Source organism: Taudactylus pleione, unplaced genomic scaffold, assembly GCF_031769625.1.
Source record: "Taudactylus pleione unplaced genomic scaffold, aTauple2 ptg000178l, whole genome shotgun sequence".
Taxonomy (NCBI): domain Eukaryota; kingdom Metazoa; phylum Chordata; class Amphibia; order Anura; family Myobatrachidae; genus Taudactylus; species Taudactylus pleione.
The window spans coordinates 927,761-948,254 of record NW_028284580.1 but is presented as its reverse complement, the minus strand read 5'-3'; the positions used below and the strand labels follow the sequence as shown (position 1 = coordinate 948,254).

General features: G+C 41.1%; 1 protein-coding gene across 1 annotated transcript in view; it reads left to right on the top strand.

Annotated features, from left to right (window-relative positions):
- The window catches only part of CFAP43 (cilia and flagella associated protein 43), a 119,722-nt gene extending 106,493 nt beyond the window's left edge, over nt 1-13,229 (top strand). Inside the window, exons 36-38 of the mRNA XM_088475760.1 lie at nt 2,098-2,178; nt 4,522-4,675; nt 13,002-13,229. Of these exons, the coding sequence (XP_088331886.1) occupies nt 2,098-2,178; nt 4,522-4,675; nt 13,002-13,174 (408 nt within the window). The 3' untranslated portion in view covers nt 13,175-13,229. The remainder of the gene's footprint in view (nt 1-2,097; nt 2,179-4,521; nt 4,676-13,001) is intronic.
- Nucleotides 13,230-20,494: the final 7,265 nt, after the last annotated feature.

Genomic DNA, 20,494 nt, shown 5'->3' with positions numbered 1-20,494 from the left:
TGTTCTATGTACTTGATTAATCTAATAAATAGCGGACATGACGTAGGATGCGAGCGGCCAGGGGGCGTAGTTTCCCAAAAAACGACCGCAAGTTTTGTTCGCTCGTTCAGACCTAGAGGCGTGAACAGACCGCAAACAGCGAACGGTTCATTTGAATAGCCACCCCTATTTTCTGGCCGAGCAAGCGCAAATAGCGACCGGCTCTGAATCAGGCCCTTTGTTTCCACATCAATAGAGATTCAGGCTCTTTAGTAAAGCCTGCGAGTTGCCGCAACTGTCGCAATTCCAACAATTTATCCCATAAATTGAAAGGACAATAATTTAAAAGGCAAAACCATCATTGCTACTTTAAATCTACAGGCTAATTTGACGGAATTACTCCAGTTCCTGCAACAAGCAGGCTATTACATAAGGACCTTATTTGTTATACGCTAGCAAATGAATGTTAATTATGTTCAATAGTATCTTATTATTAATTAATTATTCTAATTGCAGTGGGAGCTTTCAGTTTGCAGAATAGGCACAAAGTATTAGCACATATAACCACTTAATTAAATATTTCCGTTTCTCTATTGATGTGCACATGGGAACAGACGAGGATTGCAGGATAATTTGGAATAGTTCTGGTACCTCTGCTTCATTGCAATGCGCTCTTTCATTTCAGCGAAGTTTCTACAAGTAGCACCAGTGCTATTGTCAGCAGGAACTCAGGGCTCGATTTAGACCCGCTCGCTAGGAAGTGTTCGCTCGTAGCCGGATGATTTTTGCGTTGTACGCATCGCAGTGCGCGAACCACTGGGAGAAATCAGGAAGCGTTCGCTCACCGTGCATAGACAGCTCAGCAGAGTGAGTGACAGGAGAGGCCCTCTTTGTGGGTGGTAACGGGCAGGCCACTGGAAACGGGGGGAGTGGAGGTGCGAATGCAGGCGTGCCTGAGCGTCTTAATGCCGTTAATTAAAAGGCAGAACACGCCACCTGGTTGAATTTGACACTGAAGTGCTCGCAGTGCTTGCGGTAGGGTATAGTCAACCTCAAGCGCTGCGAATGCATCCGATGGTACTCGATGGTTGCATACACTTGTGCGCAAGTGGGCGTCTTAAGACAGGCTGGTGGGCGTCTACATACACAAAGCAATCGCACGCCAAGACATAGTGGGCGCGCGTATGCCTTGCCGTCACTTAGCCGAATTTGCATACGCATCAAGCGAGCGTACGCATCAAGCGAGCGGGTCTGAATCAGGTCCTCAGTCCCTTAACCTCTCAATAACTATGACATAATGCCCTGGGCCAAAATGTATTTTCCATAAGATAAGTTTTATTTTTAAGTCCCTTTTGAGTGCCTGCTTTTAGAAATATATATATAAAATTGTTTTTCTATAGCTCCACCCAAAGTTCCTGAACCTATTTTTCCAGAAAAATAGCCCTGCGCAGCCTTTTTTAGACTTTTAAACATGTTTGTAAATTATTTTAAATGAATAGAAAACCCACACAAATTGCTACTTTATGAATTAGACATTTGGACAAGGAATTCATGTTTTTAGCCCTGTGAGTCCTAACAGTTTTGATTGACAGGATCAACCTTTAAAACATCTCGCACCAATCAGACTTTCACTGCTATAAAATAACAAGACAGCACAGCTCAATCTTCTTCGCCCTAAGGTTATCCTTAACCTTTGGACTGTTTTGTTTCCAAATGTCATATTGTAACAAAAGTCATTTGAATTGTTGATATTGTACAACTACTTTTGTGTTAAACCTTTTCTGGCAATGTGATACACCTATCATCTATTGGTCATATGCAGCTGTACATTCCATTTGTCTTATGCTGCTGTAACATTCATTGCTTCAATTAAAAAATATAGCACAGCACCTTACAACACATAAAAGCATAAGTTAGCATAAACACAGTGTTGTACAGTGGCTTACAATGCCATTAATATAATAGTGGCCCTAGCTTAGTTATTGCCACTGATATCAAGAACTATAATGTTTTGTACAACTGTTATTAATGTCGTACAGTGACCCAGAACATTTGTTACAGAATTTTATTTTACAGTCTTTGTTCAGTCAACCGATAATTTTAACTTTGTGTTTGCAGTTTCTGACTGAATCAAATTACGACAAGCGGGTGTCTAATCAGATACAGGTCCTGGAAGACACCATCAGCGTGCAAGAAAAAGTATGTTTAAAAACATAAGTATTAAATTACTTATAATCAGACAGAAATGATGCACTGACAGCAGCGAGTGTGACTATAAGTACCTGAACATCATCATCATCACACTCTGAATTTGGGTGATCTGCTGTAGATTCAAGGCTCGTTCTCACAAATGCGCAGGGGAAATGGGAAAAAATTAATGTGAGCTTTAGGTGCATTTTTATCAGTACAGTCTATTGTACTGGTGGCGTACATCCACACATGCAAAATAGGTCACTTTGTATATTAAAACTTTTAAATGTGACATTACTTTTTAAAATGTCAGAGTTTATCAAGCCCAAGAGAAACCTAAAATGCTGTTTGATGCACTCTCAGGCATTAGTTAACGGCAGCTGAGCGAACAGGAGATAAGTGTGAACGAGCCCTGAAAGTTATTCTCCAAATCTTTTCATTTGTTTAATGTAGTAAAAGCATATTTTTGTTATGTTTTTTGATTAACAAAAATCATGTTATACATTTGCATTGTAACACCTAGAACCCACTCTACTAGTCTTCAGTTGTAGATATTGAATAGCACTGTTCTTTTACTAAGTATAATAGTTCACTTTACCAATATAGAAGCTATCGCTTAACACTGTATATCTATTGAAAATGTATTTAATCTTGTTAGAAAAATGTTGTTTTACATGTTCTGATTTTCTACTACAATTCATCTGCTGTTGTAAGTGTGCAGTACTTCCATGTATCTAGACTTCACGTAGACGTCACATCCCCTGCTGAGCACTCCAGATTCACATGTGTATATTGACCAATGCCATTGCAGTCAAATGGGTCAAAACAAAGCAGCCCCTGCATAAGAAGTATAGCCTTCTGGGTAATGCTATTTACATGCTGTGCAAAGCAAGTTTTCTTTTCATAAATAGTATTTATTGAGAAAAATCAAGGATACAGAAAGGAGACAAAATATGTCCTTAAGTGGGAAGAGCCATTAATGTATGCTAATTTTAATGTCCATCCAAGCTTTTGGAAGCTCCAGGGAGAGCCAGACCCTAGCCTGGTTCAACAAACATGCAACTTGATAGAATTCTAATTTAGGAAAGGCCAATCCTCCCTCCAATTTGGTTAGAGATATAATTTCCTAGACAGTGTAGATTTTTTGCCCTTCCCAATACAATCCTTCATCAGCACATAAAGCTTATTAAGGAAGGAAATCTGCAGTACTTCGGCAACAACACCACCTTAATTGCCACTAGACGACCCAAACATGAAACATAAAGTCTTTAGTCAAAGCACTGATAAATGAAAACGGTATGTAATACCGTCGGAGATAAATCCGGCGGATGAAATCCTGACGCCGGAAGGCCGGCAGACGAAGATTCTGACTAGGGTAAGTAAGTCCCCTAACCATCCCCTCTCCCCCCCTAACCCTCCCTTAGTGGATCCTAACCCTAACATCCCCCCAGGGGTGCCTAAATCTAACCCCCTGTGCCCTAATCCCAAACTCTCCTGTGGGGGTGTCTAACCCTAACCTCCCCCCCTGGGGGTGCCTAGCCCCCCAGGGGGGAGTGTCTATCCCTATGTCCCCCCCGGGAGTCTCTAAACCTAACCCTCCTTCCCCCGCGGCTAAGAGCTCCCGACGCCTGGCTTACCTACATTCAGTATGTCGGGCTTCAGAATTTCGGCGTGGGGCTAATGATAGGCATCAGTATTTAGACACCTATCTTTATTCCCATACTGGGCTTTCACTGTCGGGATTTCGGCGGTCAGCATTTCGACCATCGGCATCCTGACTACATCCCGATTTGAATGCCTAGATTAGGCACGCCATAGGAATGCCAAGTATAATTAAGAGACCTGCAGAGTACCTCCAATAGCCTTGGTGGAACCTTCACTGGGATACTTCAGTTTTAAAAGTATTTAACCTGTAATAGACACTAGCATATTCCTCAAGGACCACCAGGAGTGAAGTCAGCGAGGTCTCGAGGTTGGTGGTGACAGGACCTGATTGGCATCAGTGAGCCTGATCTTTCTGAAAAGTTTCTATGGCCAACATGAAAATCAAGTGATGAAAGGGGGAGGTCCTGACAAGTGCCATCAGTGATGGGGAATAAAGAAGATAAAAAGCTATTGGCAGAGCAGAATCAGTTTACTGCACTATGACTCTCTGTAGGTGGATGGCCTGTGTATGCACAAACATGTATTGTGCTCTCAGAACCCTAGTTGGATGAAGCATTGCCCCAGAGGGCTGTCATGTAAATGTCATTAGTGAAATGTCCCCAACTCTTCTCACTGGGGTTTTAAAAAATGGTTTGAAACAGTTGTTATGTGTATTGTATGGTGCACTCATTGTCTCTTATATTGCAGCAACATGAGAAAACTGTTAAACGATTAACAAAAATGATTAAGGACTTGGAGAGACAAATTAATATAAAGAAAGAGGCAAATGCACAACTAGACAATGAACTGCAGGATACACTTGTCTCCTTCTCTGACAGAAAGCATATATACAATGCAGTTGGTAAGTTGTACGGTACTAAATAAAAGATATAACTGTATTGTTCATGCTGATAATAGTTATACTTGGTGTGGCAAGGTGAGAGTCTACTACATGTAAGGAGAGGGTTAACTTCCTCACACGTTGCAGCAACATGGTATAGCTTTGCCCCTTCCGCTTACTGGCTGGGCTTATAATAAAGTTGGTAGCACAAACTTTGTATCATCTAGTCCAGGCCTTGCCAACCTGTGGCTCTCCAGCTGTTTTGAAACTACAAGTGCCAGCATGCCCTCCCATAGATCAGCTGGTAAAGCATCTTGTGAGACTCTGCTAGCGCTGAAGGTATTTTTTGCCCTAAACTGCATCTAAGTCACAATGTGATGGGACTAGGACCCAACAGGAGACTGCAATGATACATTTGATATGCAGCACTTCTATATCTGTGAGGGACTGAGTTTTTACACGGAGCACAACAAAACTTGACGTGGGAAAAAGTAGCGTCCGCTGCATCGTAGCACTTCGTATGCAAATTCAAACTCAGTCGCACACAGATATACAAGTGTTGCATATCAGATTAATCAGTACAGTCTCCTGGTGCATCATAGTCCCATCACATTGCAACTATGACAAATTTTGGGGCAAAAAGACACCCGGCACTAGCAAAGTTGCACGGCACATTGTGGCTCACTTTCGCCGCATAGTGTATTGAGACTAGGGGGTAAATTTACTCTGATGAGCTGCGAGATGGTCAGAAACATACACAAATCATTGTGATTTGTGTATGTTTCTTTCTGTAAATGGATAAAATAGGGATAATTTTTTTTAAAAATGACGTGAGGTCCCCCCCCAAAACACTAACCAGCCCCAGGCTTGCCAGCCTGTCCAGGTCCTTAACAATACAGGGAAAAATGTGTAGGGTTCTACTGTAATGTAAGAACCAGCACAAGGCAGCAGGGACAGAGCCGGTATTAAATATACAGAGAAAAAAAATGACGTGAGTTCCACCGTATATTTAAAACCAGCCCTGGACCCTTTCTAACGGGGGACTAATGCCACAGCCAGGGGTGCCCTTTCACCAGGCCCCCCAGCCGCAGCATCAGCCCTGACCATTAGTAGCACAGGCCAATGAGTGGCTCCTCCACGTGGGTCCCAGCCAATCAGCAGCCGCTAATGTCAGCCGCTGCTTATTGGCCGGCGCCCCGAGACTGAAGTCTGCTCGTTCCCACGAGCAGACATTAGCGCAGTGTAACACCATGCAGAACATGTTGTTACACTGTATCCGCCCCACGTATTGGATTTCTGCAGAGAACATCGAGGGACATAAAGGTGAGTATTGGATCTTTTTTTTTACAAGTAAATCGTATGGATACTTTACGTTGACAAGGGGACATGAACATCTGGAAACAGGTGAGTATGTATAAGTGTGTTTATGGATGCATTAAAGCTTTATTTTCACGGTGTGTTGTGTGTTTTATTAACCATTTCTTTACAGGTGAACTACAGGTACCAGTGGGCCCTTAATGCCCTGCATGCTGGTACTTGTGGTTCTCCAAGTACCAGCATGCGGGGGAGGCTTGCTGGGACCTGTAGTTCCACTGTAATGACAATGATGATAAATCTAAATTTTACACTACACCTTACACTATCAACCCGCCACCCACCACCCAGGGATGGCGGGGATAGCCCCGGGCTATCAGCCTAGGCCAGTGGTGCCCTGGAGAGGGTGACCCCTTTATTGGGGGGTCCCCAACTCTCCAGGGATCCCTGGCCTGGGCTGACTAACGGTCAGGGCTGATGTTGCAGCTGGGGGGCCCGGTGAAAGGGCACCCCTGGCAGTGGCATCAGTCCCCAGTTAGAAACGGTCCAGGGCTGGTTTTAAATATACGGTGGAACTCACGTCATTTGTTTTCTCCATATATTTAAAACCAGCTCTGTCCCTGCTGCCTTGTGCTGGTCCTTACATTACAGTGGAACCCTACACATTTTTTTCCCTGTAATGTTAAGAACCTGGACAGGCTGGCAAGTCCGGGGCTGGTTAGTGTTTTGGGGGGGGACCTCACGTCATTTAAAAAAAACAAACAAACATTTATCTATTTTTTACACGTTTTAACACACAAACAGCAAGCACATATCTCATTGATATGTGTTGGCTGCGAGCTCGGGAGAGATTTGCAGAGAGAAAACACTGCAATCTAGGATGAGTAATCTCCTGCAAAACGAGTTACTCAGGAGAGATATCTCGTTCTGCTTCACCATCGGCAAACTCGTTTAGCCTCAAATTGCCTGTTGGTAAATTTGGTAAAAGAAAAGGGATTAAATCACCCGAATTTTGTCGAGGTCCAGCGGGATAAATCACTTAGAAAATCGGGACCATCTCGAATCTTAGTAAATTTACCCCTAGATGTTTGAGGTTGGCGTGACTGCAGCAAGAGTGTCTGAGAACCATCTGTAGCAGGAAAACCTGCATCATGTTTTGCATATGTGAATCTGCCTAGATTTGGTTGGTCAGTGGATCCAGGAAGATCTAATCTGTTTTGGTACAGGATAGTTATTTGCCAAAAACCTATAAACACCAGAAGGGAAAATGGTGGTGAACCAGGATGTTCAAGGTATGCTTAATTCTAGTGGTGATTAAGGCCCAGGGCTGGACTGGCCATCAGCACTTCTGGTATATGCAAGGTGGGCTGATGGGTGGATCAAGCCTGAAAGCCTGACCAAGCAGCTCTGCCTCACGGCACTCTGCTCTTCTCGGTCGGCAGCAGAGAGACAGGTGCGTATCGCGAGACCACGCCCCGGGTGACTCGAGGCAGCAGTGTCAGGTCACCATTCCGAGGTAAGCCACCGCTCCACAGACATTCTAAGCATGTCAACATTTCATCAGTGTCGACAAGATGAATGTCAACATACTGCATGTTTCATTGTGACATTGCGACCATGTCGATATTCAGAATGTAAAAATAATATATATCAACAATGTATACCCAACCCGTCAGGACAAATGGATAGCCATACATTTTGATGCGGAAAACAAGGTGGAGGAACAAAAATATATGTAAAGAGGAAATAAAGATTGCAGGCAGATGTAGAGTTTCATTTAAAATGTTATTCTCAGTAACATAACAATAACAATCTTACACATAATATAAAAAGTTTAGCATAGATTTATAATACATTATCAGTTTTCCTTTTCCGTGCTCCATACTTTTGTCAGTATATAATTAAATTACAAGTTGAGTCTCCCATATCGAAATATTCCAAAATATGGAATATTCCGAAATACAGATTTTTTTTTTAAGCTTGACTAAGATAGTGGAACCTTTACTTTTTGATGGTTCAATGAGCACAAACTTTGCTTAAGGCACAATATTATTACAAATATTGTATAAATTACCTTCAGGCTCTGTGTATAAGGTGTATATGAACATAAAATAATTTTATGCATAAACTTTGTTTGAGCCACAAAATTATTGAAAGGTGTATATAACACATAAATGCATTCTGTGTTTAGATTTGGGTCTCATTCCCAAGATCTCTCATTATGGTTTACAAATATTCCAAAATACGGAATATTCCAATATCCAAAATATCCCTGGTCACAAGCATTTTGCATATGGGAGACTCAACCTGTAATTATAATGTGCAGAGCACTACCACAATCACTGCATTATACAACTACAGCTCTCATTATTACCATATATGCAACCATATTCTCCTATATCACTCTACTATATAACGATATACTAATCTATTTCTTCATATATGACAATGTATACTCCTATATTACTCCATTATATAACATACTAATCTATTACTTCATATTTGACAATGTATACTCCTATATTACTCCATTATATAACAACATACTAATCTATTACTTCATATCTGACAAAGTATACTCCTATATTACTCCATTATATAACAACATACTAATCTATTACTTCATATCTGACAATGTACACTCCTATATTACTCCATTATATAACAACATACTAATCTATTACTTCATATATGACAATGTATACTCCTATATTACTCCATTATATAACATACTAATCTATTACTTCATATATGACAATGTATACTCCTATATTACTCCATTATATAACATACTAATCTATTACTTCATATATGACAATGTATACTCCTATATTACTCCATTATATAACAACATACTAATCTATTTCTTCATATATGACAATGTATACTCCTATATTACTCCATTATATAACATACTAATCTATTACTTCATATATGACAATGTATACTCCTATATTACTCCATTATATAACATACTAATCTATTACTTCATATATGACAATGTATACGCCTATATTACTCCATTATATAACAACATACTAATCTATTACTTCATATCTGACAAAGTATACTCCTATATTACTCCATTATATAAGAACATACTAATCTATTACTTCATATATGACAATGTATACTCCTATATTACTCCATTATATAAAAACATACTAACCTATTACTTCATATATGACAATGTATACTCCTATATTACTCCATTATATAAAAACATACTAACCTATTACTTCATATATGACAATGTATACTCCTATATTACTCCATTATATAACAACATACTAATCTATTACTTCATATATGACAATGTATACTCCTATATTACTCCATTATATAACAACATACTAATCTATTACTTAATATGTGACAATGTATACTCCTATATTACTCCATTATATAACAACATACTAATCTATTACTTAATATGTGACAATGTATACTCCTATATTACTCCATTATATAACAACATACTAATCTATTACTTCATATCTGACAAAGTATACTCCTATATTACTCCATTATATAACAACATACTAATCTATTACTTCATATATGACAATGTATACTCCTATATTACTCCATTATATAACAACATACTAATCTATTACTTCATATATGACAAAGTATACTCCTATATTACTCCATTATATAACAACATACTAATCTATTACTTCATATCTGACAAAGTATACTCCTATATTACTCCATTATATAACAGCATACTAATCTATTACTTCATATCTGACAAAGTATACTCCTAAATTACTCCATTATATAACAACATACTAATCTATTACTTCATATCTGACAATGTACACTCCTATATTACTCCATTATATAACAACATACTAATCTATTACTTCATATATGACAATGTATACTCCTATATTACTCCATTATATAACATACTAATCTATTACTTCATATATGACAATGTATACTCCTATATTACTCCATTATATAACATACTAATCTATTACTTCATATATGACAATGTATACTCCTATATTACTCCATTATATAACAACATACTAATCTATTTCTTCATATATGACAATGTATACTCCTATATTACTCCATTATATAACATACTAATCTATTACTTCATATATGACAATGTATACTCCTATATTACTCCATTATATAACATACTAATCTATTACTTCATATATGACAATGTATACTCCTATATTACTCCATTATATAACAACATACTAATCTATTACTTCATATCTGACAAAGTATACTCCTATATTACTCCATTATATAAGAACATACAAATCTATTACTTCATATATGACAATGTATACTCCTATATTACTCCATTATATAAAAACATACTAACCTATTACTTCATATATGACAATGTATACTCCTATATTACTCCATTATATAACAACATACTAACCTATTACTTCATATATGACAATGTATACTCCTATATTACTCCATTATATAACAACATACTAATCTATTACTTCATATATGACAATGTATACTCCTATATTACTCCATTATATAACAACATACTAATCTATTACTTCATATATGACAATGTATACTCCTATATTACTCCATTATATAACATACTAATCTATTACTTCATATATGACAATGTATACTCCTATATTACTCCATTATATAACATACTAATCTATTACTTCATATATGACAATGTATACTCCTATATTACTCCATTATATAACAACATACTAATCTATTTCTTCATATATGACAATGTATACTCCTATATTACTCCATTATATAACATACTAATCTATTACTTCATATATGACAATGTATACTCCTATATTACTCCATTATATAACAACATACTAATCTATTACTTCATATATGACAATGTATACTCCTATATTACTCCATTATATAACAACATACTAATCTATTACTTCATATATGACAAAGTATACTCCTATATTACTCCACATACGCAACCAAATACTAGTATGCAGTATTAATCCATTTATGCAACCTTATACTGGAATACTAATCCACATATGCAACCGTATACTGTTATATTAAGCATCTCCCAAATTCAGTATTACCACATATACACTGTACAAATCTCCATATAAATATAATACTCACAAACTATAGTCTTCACATGTAAAATATGGGGTTGTTGTACTGCATAACACGAGAGAGGGAAGGGACCAGCCAACATATGCCAAGGACAGTACATGCGTGTTCACCCTGTAAGGGCTCTGTCATTTGCCTGAGGGCAAATGCAAATCATGTTGATGATGATGAGGGTCTCCAGCACTATCTATTCTCTCTACATGGCATAGTGTAGATTCTATGCTGTGTTTTTTTGCATTGCTCATTTTTTATACATACACAAGAAGTAGAGTTGTACCTGCTGCATTCAAAAGGATTTGTTTGTTATTTACACATATTATCAAATGCATAGTTTTATAGTTATAGTTCACAAGCCTCACCCATGGACTCCCAATATGCATCATACTTGCCTACCCTCCCGATTTGGTCGAAAGCCTCCCGAAAATTGGGTGCCGCTCCCGACCTCCCGGAAGGCAGGCAATTCTCCCGGCCCTGGCGATGTGTCCGCACACCCCCACGCTTTTAAGTAAAAACCCCGGCAGCAGGGGGGCCGGTGACGCGATTCGCGCTGAATCGGGTCATCGTGACTCAGCCCCCGGCTGCACAATGCCATTAATCACGGCATTGTGAAGAGGGGGCAGAGCCACGATGACGCAATCGTGCTGTCACGCCCCATGCTCCGCCCCCAACACCACATCAGGTACCGGGCCCCGCCCCCTTTGGCCGCGTCAGGCCCCCAGCCCTTTAAGCCCAACAGCTCCCTCCCGGAAGAAGGGAGCTAAATGTCGGCAAGCTTGCAGTACATGCCACCCCACCATAAAGCAAATAACCTCCTGCTGGCAATGTATCCTTTTCATGTTGTGCCATAGTAATATGGTAGAGCTTATTTCCCCTTCATGCTAGGGACCCGGAAGTGACGTGAGTGAGGGCGGAAGTGCAGTTCCATGCCCATTCAGGCCACCTAAAGAAAGTTGTCCCCACCTAAAAATGAAAGTTGTCCCCTCGCGGGCTTGTTGCGTTCGCCACGCTTCGGGCTCGGTGGCTCGCTACGCTCACCACAAGGTTATAGTCTTCCTCTATGCCCACTTGGATGGTAGGCAATGACGCTGGACACTGGCTGATGACATCAGGCTCCTCTCCGTGAAGGGGATTTAGACATTACCATAGTAATATGTCCCTGCAGCAGTAATGTCCCCATAGTGGTAATAATGTCCCTGGGGATGAAGGCAGAGGAGAAGAGGGAGAAACGTGTGTCCATTTATGTCCTGTTCAACCAGGTAGAAGTGGTGCTTATAGAGTTTGGACTTATAAAGCCCACATGGCCTGCCAGAGTCCTTATCACTCGTGTGTGCAATAACTGCATTACTTGAACGTGGAAGCGTTGTTCAGTCTGCCGGATGACGCATGCGCAGTGCTGGGGATTGGCTCTTCCATTTTGAAAAGTCAACTGGTAACAGTCACAGATCTGGGGTAAATATTGAGTAGAAAACTTACAGAAATCTGATTCTATCCTGATGGGACACCAGTACCTATGATAGGCATTGACAGGCCCCATAGCAACATTTGGGCAGGGACCCAGCAATGCGGCTTTAGTGTCTTGGCTGCAAAAGACCAGGAGCAGGGCCCTTCCTTAGAGTGCATGCACCATTGTATGCGCTTAGCTCTTTTGGGAGCAGAGAGGGGGTTTGGGAGATGATCAATGACTTGTCCCCTGCAACTCCCGTAATTACACCATAACCCAAAACAGATTGCTACAATTAAGTTTATGTATTGTAGGCTATCTCACTAAGCCAGCCACATGAAAAAGGAAAGGGCAATATATTGTTTTAATACAAGGCTCATATATGCTTTGAGATGTTTGTTAAAAAGAAAGTAAATATTGTATAAAATATGTTTCCATTCGCTTCAAAAAGAATTTAATGGTTTGTTCTGATGTTTACTGTAGGACGAGAGCAAAGTTTTGCAAAGAATGCGAGGGACAGATACATGGACATTGTACAGCGCCGGAAGCTAGTAGATCTCGCAAAGGCGCAAGTTCAAGAAATCAATGTGCTCCGAATGGAGCTAGATCGACTGCGGATGAAAACCTTCCCTGCATTAGTACATATGGAGTACTAGACAGTACATATGGAGTACTAGACAGACACGCACATAATACACTATACTCATTAAAGTAAAAAATTAATGACTTGCTTGTGATTTATTTTATTTGTCCTGGCTTGAGAATATATTTATTTCCGTTGACAAAGTCATTTTCAATATTTAAAGTTAAGTAAATTTATGTTAAGTATTACTTTCCCAGGGTAACCACGACGGACAGGTCTAATAGTCTTCTATTGCTGGTATACAGAACTTTTTTTCATTTCAACAATGCCGACTCTTGTGTGCTCATATCTCTTAGGCGGATGACCACAGGCAGTGGCGGAACGCGCTGTTGCTGGGAGTGTAGCCTATGGCTGTACACAGGGATTACTACAATATAATGTGTGGCTTTCCAGCTGCTGTGGTACTACACATCCCAGCATGCCCTGGCACAGATTTGTTGTTAGGGCAAGCTAAAATTGTGGCAAGGCATGCTGGGATGTCGATATTGTGAACATGTTTAACCATGTCGACATTCTAATGTCGTTCATTGTGGTGTTGACATGTTAACTGTCGACCATCTGACCAAATCCATAATCAACATTCTTGTTATTTTCCAATAAACAACACTTTGCCTATTTTCACTCCATTCAAAAAGTGTCCCCCTTCTTATATACTCCAATATTTTGGGACTCAGAAACCACACTAAAAATATTTGTATAAAGAGAGTTCATTACACAATTGTTTTTGCTATTTCTGTTTTTACTTTTTGTTCCAGAGCCTTATAAGATGAAATGCCCTGTCTTTTGAGTGAAAATGGGCATTTTCGCTTCTCCCTATACAGTATAAGGGTCACTATTATTATCTGTACAAAACAGATATTAAATTATACTAACAAGCAATGGTAGATTTTACCTAGGGACTGTCTAGGTAAACTATAACTATATTCTATAAGCACTGATTCTTGCCTAATCAATGCTTGGAGTTTGTCAGAATTTGTGGGTCTATGTCCACCTGCCTCTTGAGGATTAACCACAAGTTCTCAATGAGATTAAGGTCTGGGCAGTTTCCTGGCCATGGACCCAAAATTTAGATGTTTTGCTTTCTGAGCCACTTAGTTATCAACATTTTGTCTGCGGCGGATGAGTCCTTGGAGTCGGGCAATATCAGACATCAGGATCTTCTTATTGGCTATTTTTCCTTATACGTGTTTTATCACATTAGTCGGAATGTGTTTATCTGGTTTTCTTTTACAATGATATGTAAAAGTAACATATGCAAATTTTTGTTTACATGACTTCACATACCATCATAGGCCAGCCTGGATTATTCCTGCAAGTTTACTTTCAAGAGTTCGGTTGAAGTTCAATGTTCTGCAAATATTTTGAAGTTTCCCCAAGTTATCCATGGTTGTCACAAAGTAGTAGGTGAATATAAAAGTTTCAATATTTTTTTGTTTTGTCTTTTTGGAATATTTAGAATTTACTTAAAATTATTTTTTTTCATTTATTTAAATGTAAATACACTGTGATTTAAAGACCTCATGCACGTTGGAGCCAATCCATGCATTGGCAATAGCTTCACATTAGAAACAGTTCTGCTAATCACAAGCCGGACTGTCAGTCCCAGAGGAAGGCGTTTTCTCCCCCTGGGACTACCAGTCTGGATGGCCATTAACAGAAAGCGCTACCAGTGTGAAGCTACTTCTGCTGCGTCACCTGGCTTCTAGGAGCTGCAGCCGACGCAGCCTCTGGAAGCCGGGTTTTGTGTGTGTGCATACACTTTTTTTTCCTCCCTGGTTTTCTGCGCATGCATAAAATATATTTATGGACAGAGGCGTAACTAGGGGTGTGTAAGCGGTGCCACTACACAAAGCGCAGAGCCCTGTGGGTGACACCACTGCTCACCCATGGCCTCTGCATCTGGTGACCGGGGTGCCGCAGCCAGAATCTCTGCAGCAGTGTCACCTGGAGCTTCCCTAGGACGCTTCAGACATGCAAACCGCTGTCCTTACAGCTCCCTGGAGCATCCTGAGTATGCTCCAGGCATTGCTGTAATTCCCGGTGATTGTGGTCCTGCCACCTCCGTATGACATCATGCAGATGGGTATGACCTGTTAAAGCGCCGGATCCTTAGTTATGGAGCTGCTTATGAAGTCCAGACAAGCACTGACCTGAGCTGCAGCCCAGGCAGCCCTCTGACTTAAAATGGTAAGAGCCGCCACTGGTAACAATAAAATATAACAAATAAAAGTTATCAATCATGACTTGTAGAAAATATTATAAACTGGCAGCTTTAATATACAAAGAATAAAAGTAGAACAAATTAAGTGTGATTTATTCAATTGGGTTTTTGCACATAAAAAAATGTATGTGGACCTCGCAATCAATTTTGAATTACCGCCGATATGCACGCTAATGACATCCGCGGTATTCAAATAAAAAAAAAATTGGTCACAAACTTTTATGTGGCCAAAATCCACGGGGGAGAATAAAAGATGCGGCCCCGGAAAACCAGAGCACTCACCGTTGCGTTGTGGTTGCTCCACTGTCTGCTCTGCCCGGCTGCTGCATACTCCACACTCATGGCAATGACTGGGGTCTCACACACACATGGCAGGGGTCTCACACACACATGGCAGGGGGTCTCACACACACATGGCAGGGATCTCACACACACATGGCAGGGATCTCACACACACATGGCAGGGATCTCACACACACATGGCAGGGGGTCTCACACACACATGGCAGGGGGTCTCACACACATGGCAGGGATCTCACACATTGCAGGGATCTCACACACACATAACAGGGGGTCTCACTCACACATGGCAGGGATCTCACACAGCCTGTGGTAGACGTGATTTCAGCATCTTCAGGGAAGCGGAGGAGGAGGACAGCCCTGGTAAGTAATTTGGACTAATTAAGCTAATTGGAAACTTCCAATTGCTTAATTAGTTATAGTTATTGTGGGATTGTTAATGTGTTCTGAAGCAAGTCCCGACAATTTTTCCTAAAAATAATGATTTTAGGAAAAATTGGACTTGCTCTGAAGGTGCTCAAAATAGAAAAAAAATTGAGCGCCCTCCAAAAATATAAAAATCTCGCACCCAATTGGATTCCAAAAAATCTCGCCCTTCTGGGAAAAACCCTGCGGAATGAGATTTTTGGAAAATTTGCAACCCAATATGCACCAATGTCTGAGAATATTAATATGCCCGCTTTTAGGTTGTATGCTTTATGACTGCTAAGAAATGTACCTGGTGGTGGGGTCAAAATTAAATTAGAGTATCTCCTGCTACAGTTTGAAGTTCAGATCAGTTAGTTTGTTGTGTGCATCTCTGAATCTAACTTCATAAGTTTGGGTAAAATATTGTTAATATATACATATATACAGCGCTATTCTTCAGCAGGAACAAGCAGGAACTGAGGCCCTGATTCAGAACCGGACGCTCTGATAGAGCGCTCGCTCTGAATCAGGGCCGTCCCTGCTCCTTTTTGGAGCGGCCTCCTGGCTGCTCGCATAACTGTGGGTGACCACCCACAGCTATAGCGAGCGGCCAAAATGATGTTCGCGATGGTCAAGACCATCGTGACCATCGGGCTTGCGACGAAACCCTGCGGTAAGGTCTCGCTGCCGCAAGCCCAGGAGTGCTTTTGGCTCTATCAGAGCCAAAAGCACTCCCACTAGTGATGTCAGTGGGGCCGGCCCCAGACGGTAGGCATTCCCATGGGAACGCCTCCGTCTGGGCAGCAACTCCCCGGCACGCCCACCAAAGGGGGCGTGCTGTCAATCAACATCAACAGCACGCCCCCTTTGGTGCGAGACCCATAGCGGGTCTCGCGCATGCGCACGTCGTGCGCATGCGCACTAGGGCACCATCGACCCGCTTGCGAGCGCTCGCGAGCGGGTCAGAATCAGGCCCTCAGTTCCTGAATCTCTCATTAACTATGACGTAATGTCCTGGGCCAAAATTTATTTTCTATAAGATAAGTTTTATTTTAAAGTCCCTTTGTAGTGCCTTCTTTTCTAAATAATATATGTATATATATATATGTATATATATATATATATATATATATACACAGCAATGGAAAAACAGGTGGCACTCAGAGGGCTTGTATATGTATAACACAGCATACAGTCACAGGTAGGTGCGTGTGCTGTGTTATACATATACAGTACAAGCCCTCCGAGTGCTGCCTGTTTTTCCATATGTTTTTCTATACTCCACCCACGGTTCGTTTTCCAGAAAAATTGCTATTTATATATACATATATACACGCCCAGTCCATACTAATGACATGGGATGGTCTGTCAAAAAATATAGATACAGTAATAGAGGTGTTTCCCTGTGAATTCAGGTTTTATTTTATTACGCTAATAAAAAATTTTTATGAAAATGGAGCAAAGAAAAACAAGACAAAAGAGAAAACAAACAAACATCGGCATTGTAGCATAAATCATTCAACAAAACAAAGCAATAAAACATAGTATGATATATATGATAACCAGATAGATTACCAAACAACATATACAGTCAGGTTCATAAATATTGGGACATTGACAGAATTTTCATATTTTGGCCTCTATTCACAACCACAATGGCTTTGAAATGAAACAAACAAGATGTGCTTTAACTGCAGACTTTCAGCTTTAATTTGAGGGTAATTACATCCAAATCAGGTGAACGGTGTAGGAATTACAATTATATGTGCCTCCCACTTTTTAAGGGGCCAAAAGTAATGGGACTATCAACTCAAAAGATATTTCATGGACAGGTGTGGGCTATTCCCTCGTTATTTCATTATCAATTAAGCAGGTAAAAGGTCTGGAGTTGATTCTAGGTGTGACATTTGCATTTGGAATCAGTTGCTGTCGACTCTCAATATGAGATCCAAAGAGCTGTCACTATCAGTGAAACAAGCCATCATTAGGCTGAAAAATCAAAACAAACCCATCAGAGAGATAGCAAAAACATTAGGTGTGGCCAAATCAACTGTTTGGAACATTCTTAAAAAGAAAGAACGCATCGGAGAGCTCAGCAACACAAAAAGACCCGGAAGACCACGGAAAACAACTGTGGTGGATGACAGAACAATTATTTCCCTGGTGAAGAAAAATCCCTTCACAACAGTTGGCCAAATCAAGAACACTCTCCAGGAGGTAGGTGCATATGTGTCAAAGTCAACAATCAAGAGAAGACATCGCAAGAGTGAATATAGAGGGTTCACCACAAGATGTAAACCATTGGTGAGCCTCAAAAACAGGAAGACCAGATTAGAGTTTGCCAAACAACATCTAAAAAAGCCATTACAGTTCTGGAACAACATCCTATGGACAGATGAGACATAAATCAACTTGTACCAGAGTGATGGGAAAAGAAGAGTATGGAGAAGGAAAGGAACTGCTCATGATCCAAAACATACCACCTCATCAGTGAAGCATGGTGGTGGTAGTGTAATGGCATGGGCATGTATGGCTGCCAATGGAACTGGTTCCCTTGTATTTATTGATGATGTGACTGCTGACAAAAGCTGCAGAATGAATTCTGAAGTGTTTTGGGCAATATTATATGCTCATATTCAGTCAAATGCTTCAGAACTCATTGGACGGCGCTTCACAGTGCAGATGGACAATGACCCGAAGCATACTGCAAAAGCAACCAAAGAGCTTTTTAAGGCTAAAAAGTGGAATGTTACGCAATGGCCAAGTCAATCCCCTGACCTGAATCCGATTGAGCATGTATTTCACTTGATGAAGACAAAACTGAAGGGAAAATGCCCCAAGAACAAGCAGGAACTGAAGACATTTGCAGTAGAGGCCTGGCAGAGCATCACCAGGGATGAAACCCAGCGTCTGGTGATGTCTATGCGTTCCAGACTTCAGGCTGTAATTGCCTGCAAAGGATTTGCAACAAAATATTAAAAAGTGAAAGTTAGATATAGGATTGTTTAGTTTGTCCCATTACTTTTGGCCCCTTAAAAAGTGGGAGGCACATATAGAAACCGTTGTAATTCCTACACCGTTCACCTGATTTGGATGTAATTACCCTCAAATTAAATCCGAAAGTCTGCAGTTAAAGCACATCTTGTTTGTTTAATTTCAAAGCCATTGTGGTGGTGAATAGAGGCCAAAATATGAAAATTCTGTCAATGTCCCAATATTTATGCACCTGACTGTATGTAATTTAAAGAATGTTGAAAACATGTTCAAGAGATTACTATAATAGGCATGATTGATGTAAACTGCCATGCAACAGTTTGGTCGATGAGGGCGTAATTCCTAGAACTGCCCATTCCGCAGACAGTGGTAAAAATTAAACAGGCGCGCACAGTAGGGATGGACATCGGAAGCTTCTGACATCCAATCATGCAATGTGATGGCAAATAACCATCACATTGCAACAATTTGATACTATAACCATCGCAGAGCCTCGCAACACCCCTGTCCACGTCACTGTGGGGTTGTCCCCATGCTCCCCCTATACAGACAATAGATGCCTCGCCCAACATCTATTCTCCTGCTCCACACCTGCTGCTATGCAGAGCAGCGGTGTGTGCTCCCTCTCTACAGCCAGCCAGGTGATGGGCATCGGAAACCTGTATATGATGGCTGGCAACCATGGAATTTCCGGTACTCGGTGGGAAAAACTACTTACATCGTATCGGAAACATCTATGTTGCTAACCATCGGCTTACAATGTTCATCCTTCTGTAAACTTACTATCTTATGCTTGTTTGAGGAGGGAGGTGCATTTTGTCTGTTCGTGCTGGGAACCCCCGCCCCTAGAAACGGCCCTGTGCAGTCTGATGAGCATGTTAGGTGTTTGTGGGGAGAACTGGGAGCATGTGGTTTGGTCTCTGAGGGGCGGCCAGAGGGGCATGTGAACGGGAAGTTGACGGACGAAATCCCGACGCCTGTCATTAGACCTACACCGGAAACCCAACACCCAGCATACCAATCGGAGGTAAGGGAGGGTTAGGTTAGGGCCTCCTGGGGGGGACTTAGGGTTAGGCACCCCCCGGGAGGGTTAGGCTAGGGCAGTGGCGTCAAACTCAGGCCCTCCAGCTGACAGTGCATGCTGGGATGTGTAGTTCCACTGCAGCTGAAGGGCCCAAGTTTGACACCACTGGGCTAGGGGAAGGAGGGGTTAGGGCAGGGATGGGGAACCTCAGGCCCGGGGGCCGTATCAGTCCCCCGGAATCATTTGGTCTGGCCCTCTGAGCTTCTTTCTGCTAGCCTCATCTGGTACCCTGCAGCCAGAATCTATGCAGCAGTGCCGCCTTTATGATGTTTCAGATGGGCGCACCGCTGCCCTTACAGCTCCCCGGAGCATCCTCAGGATGCTCC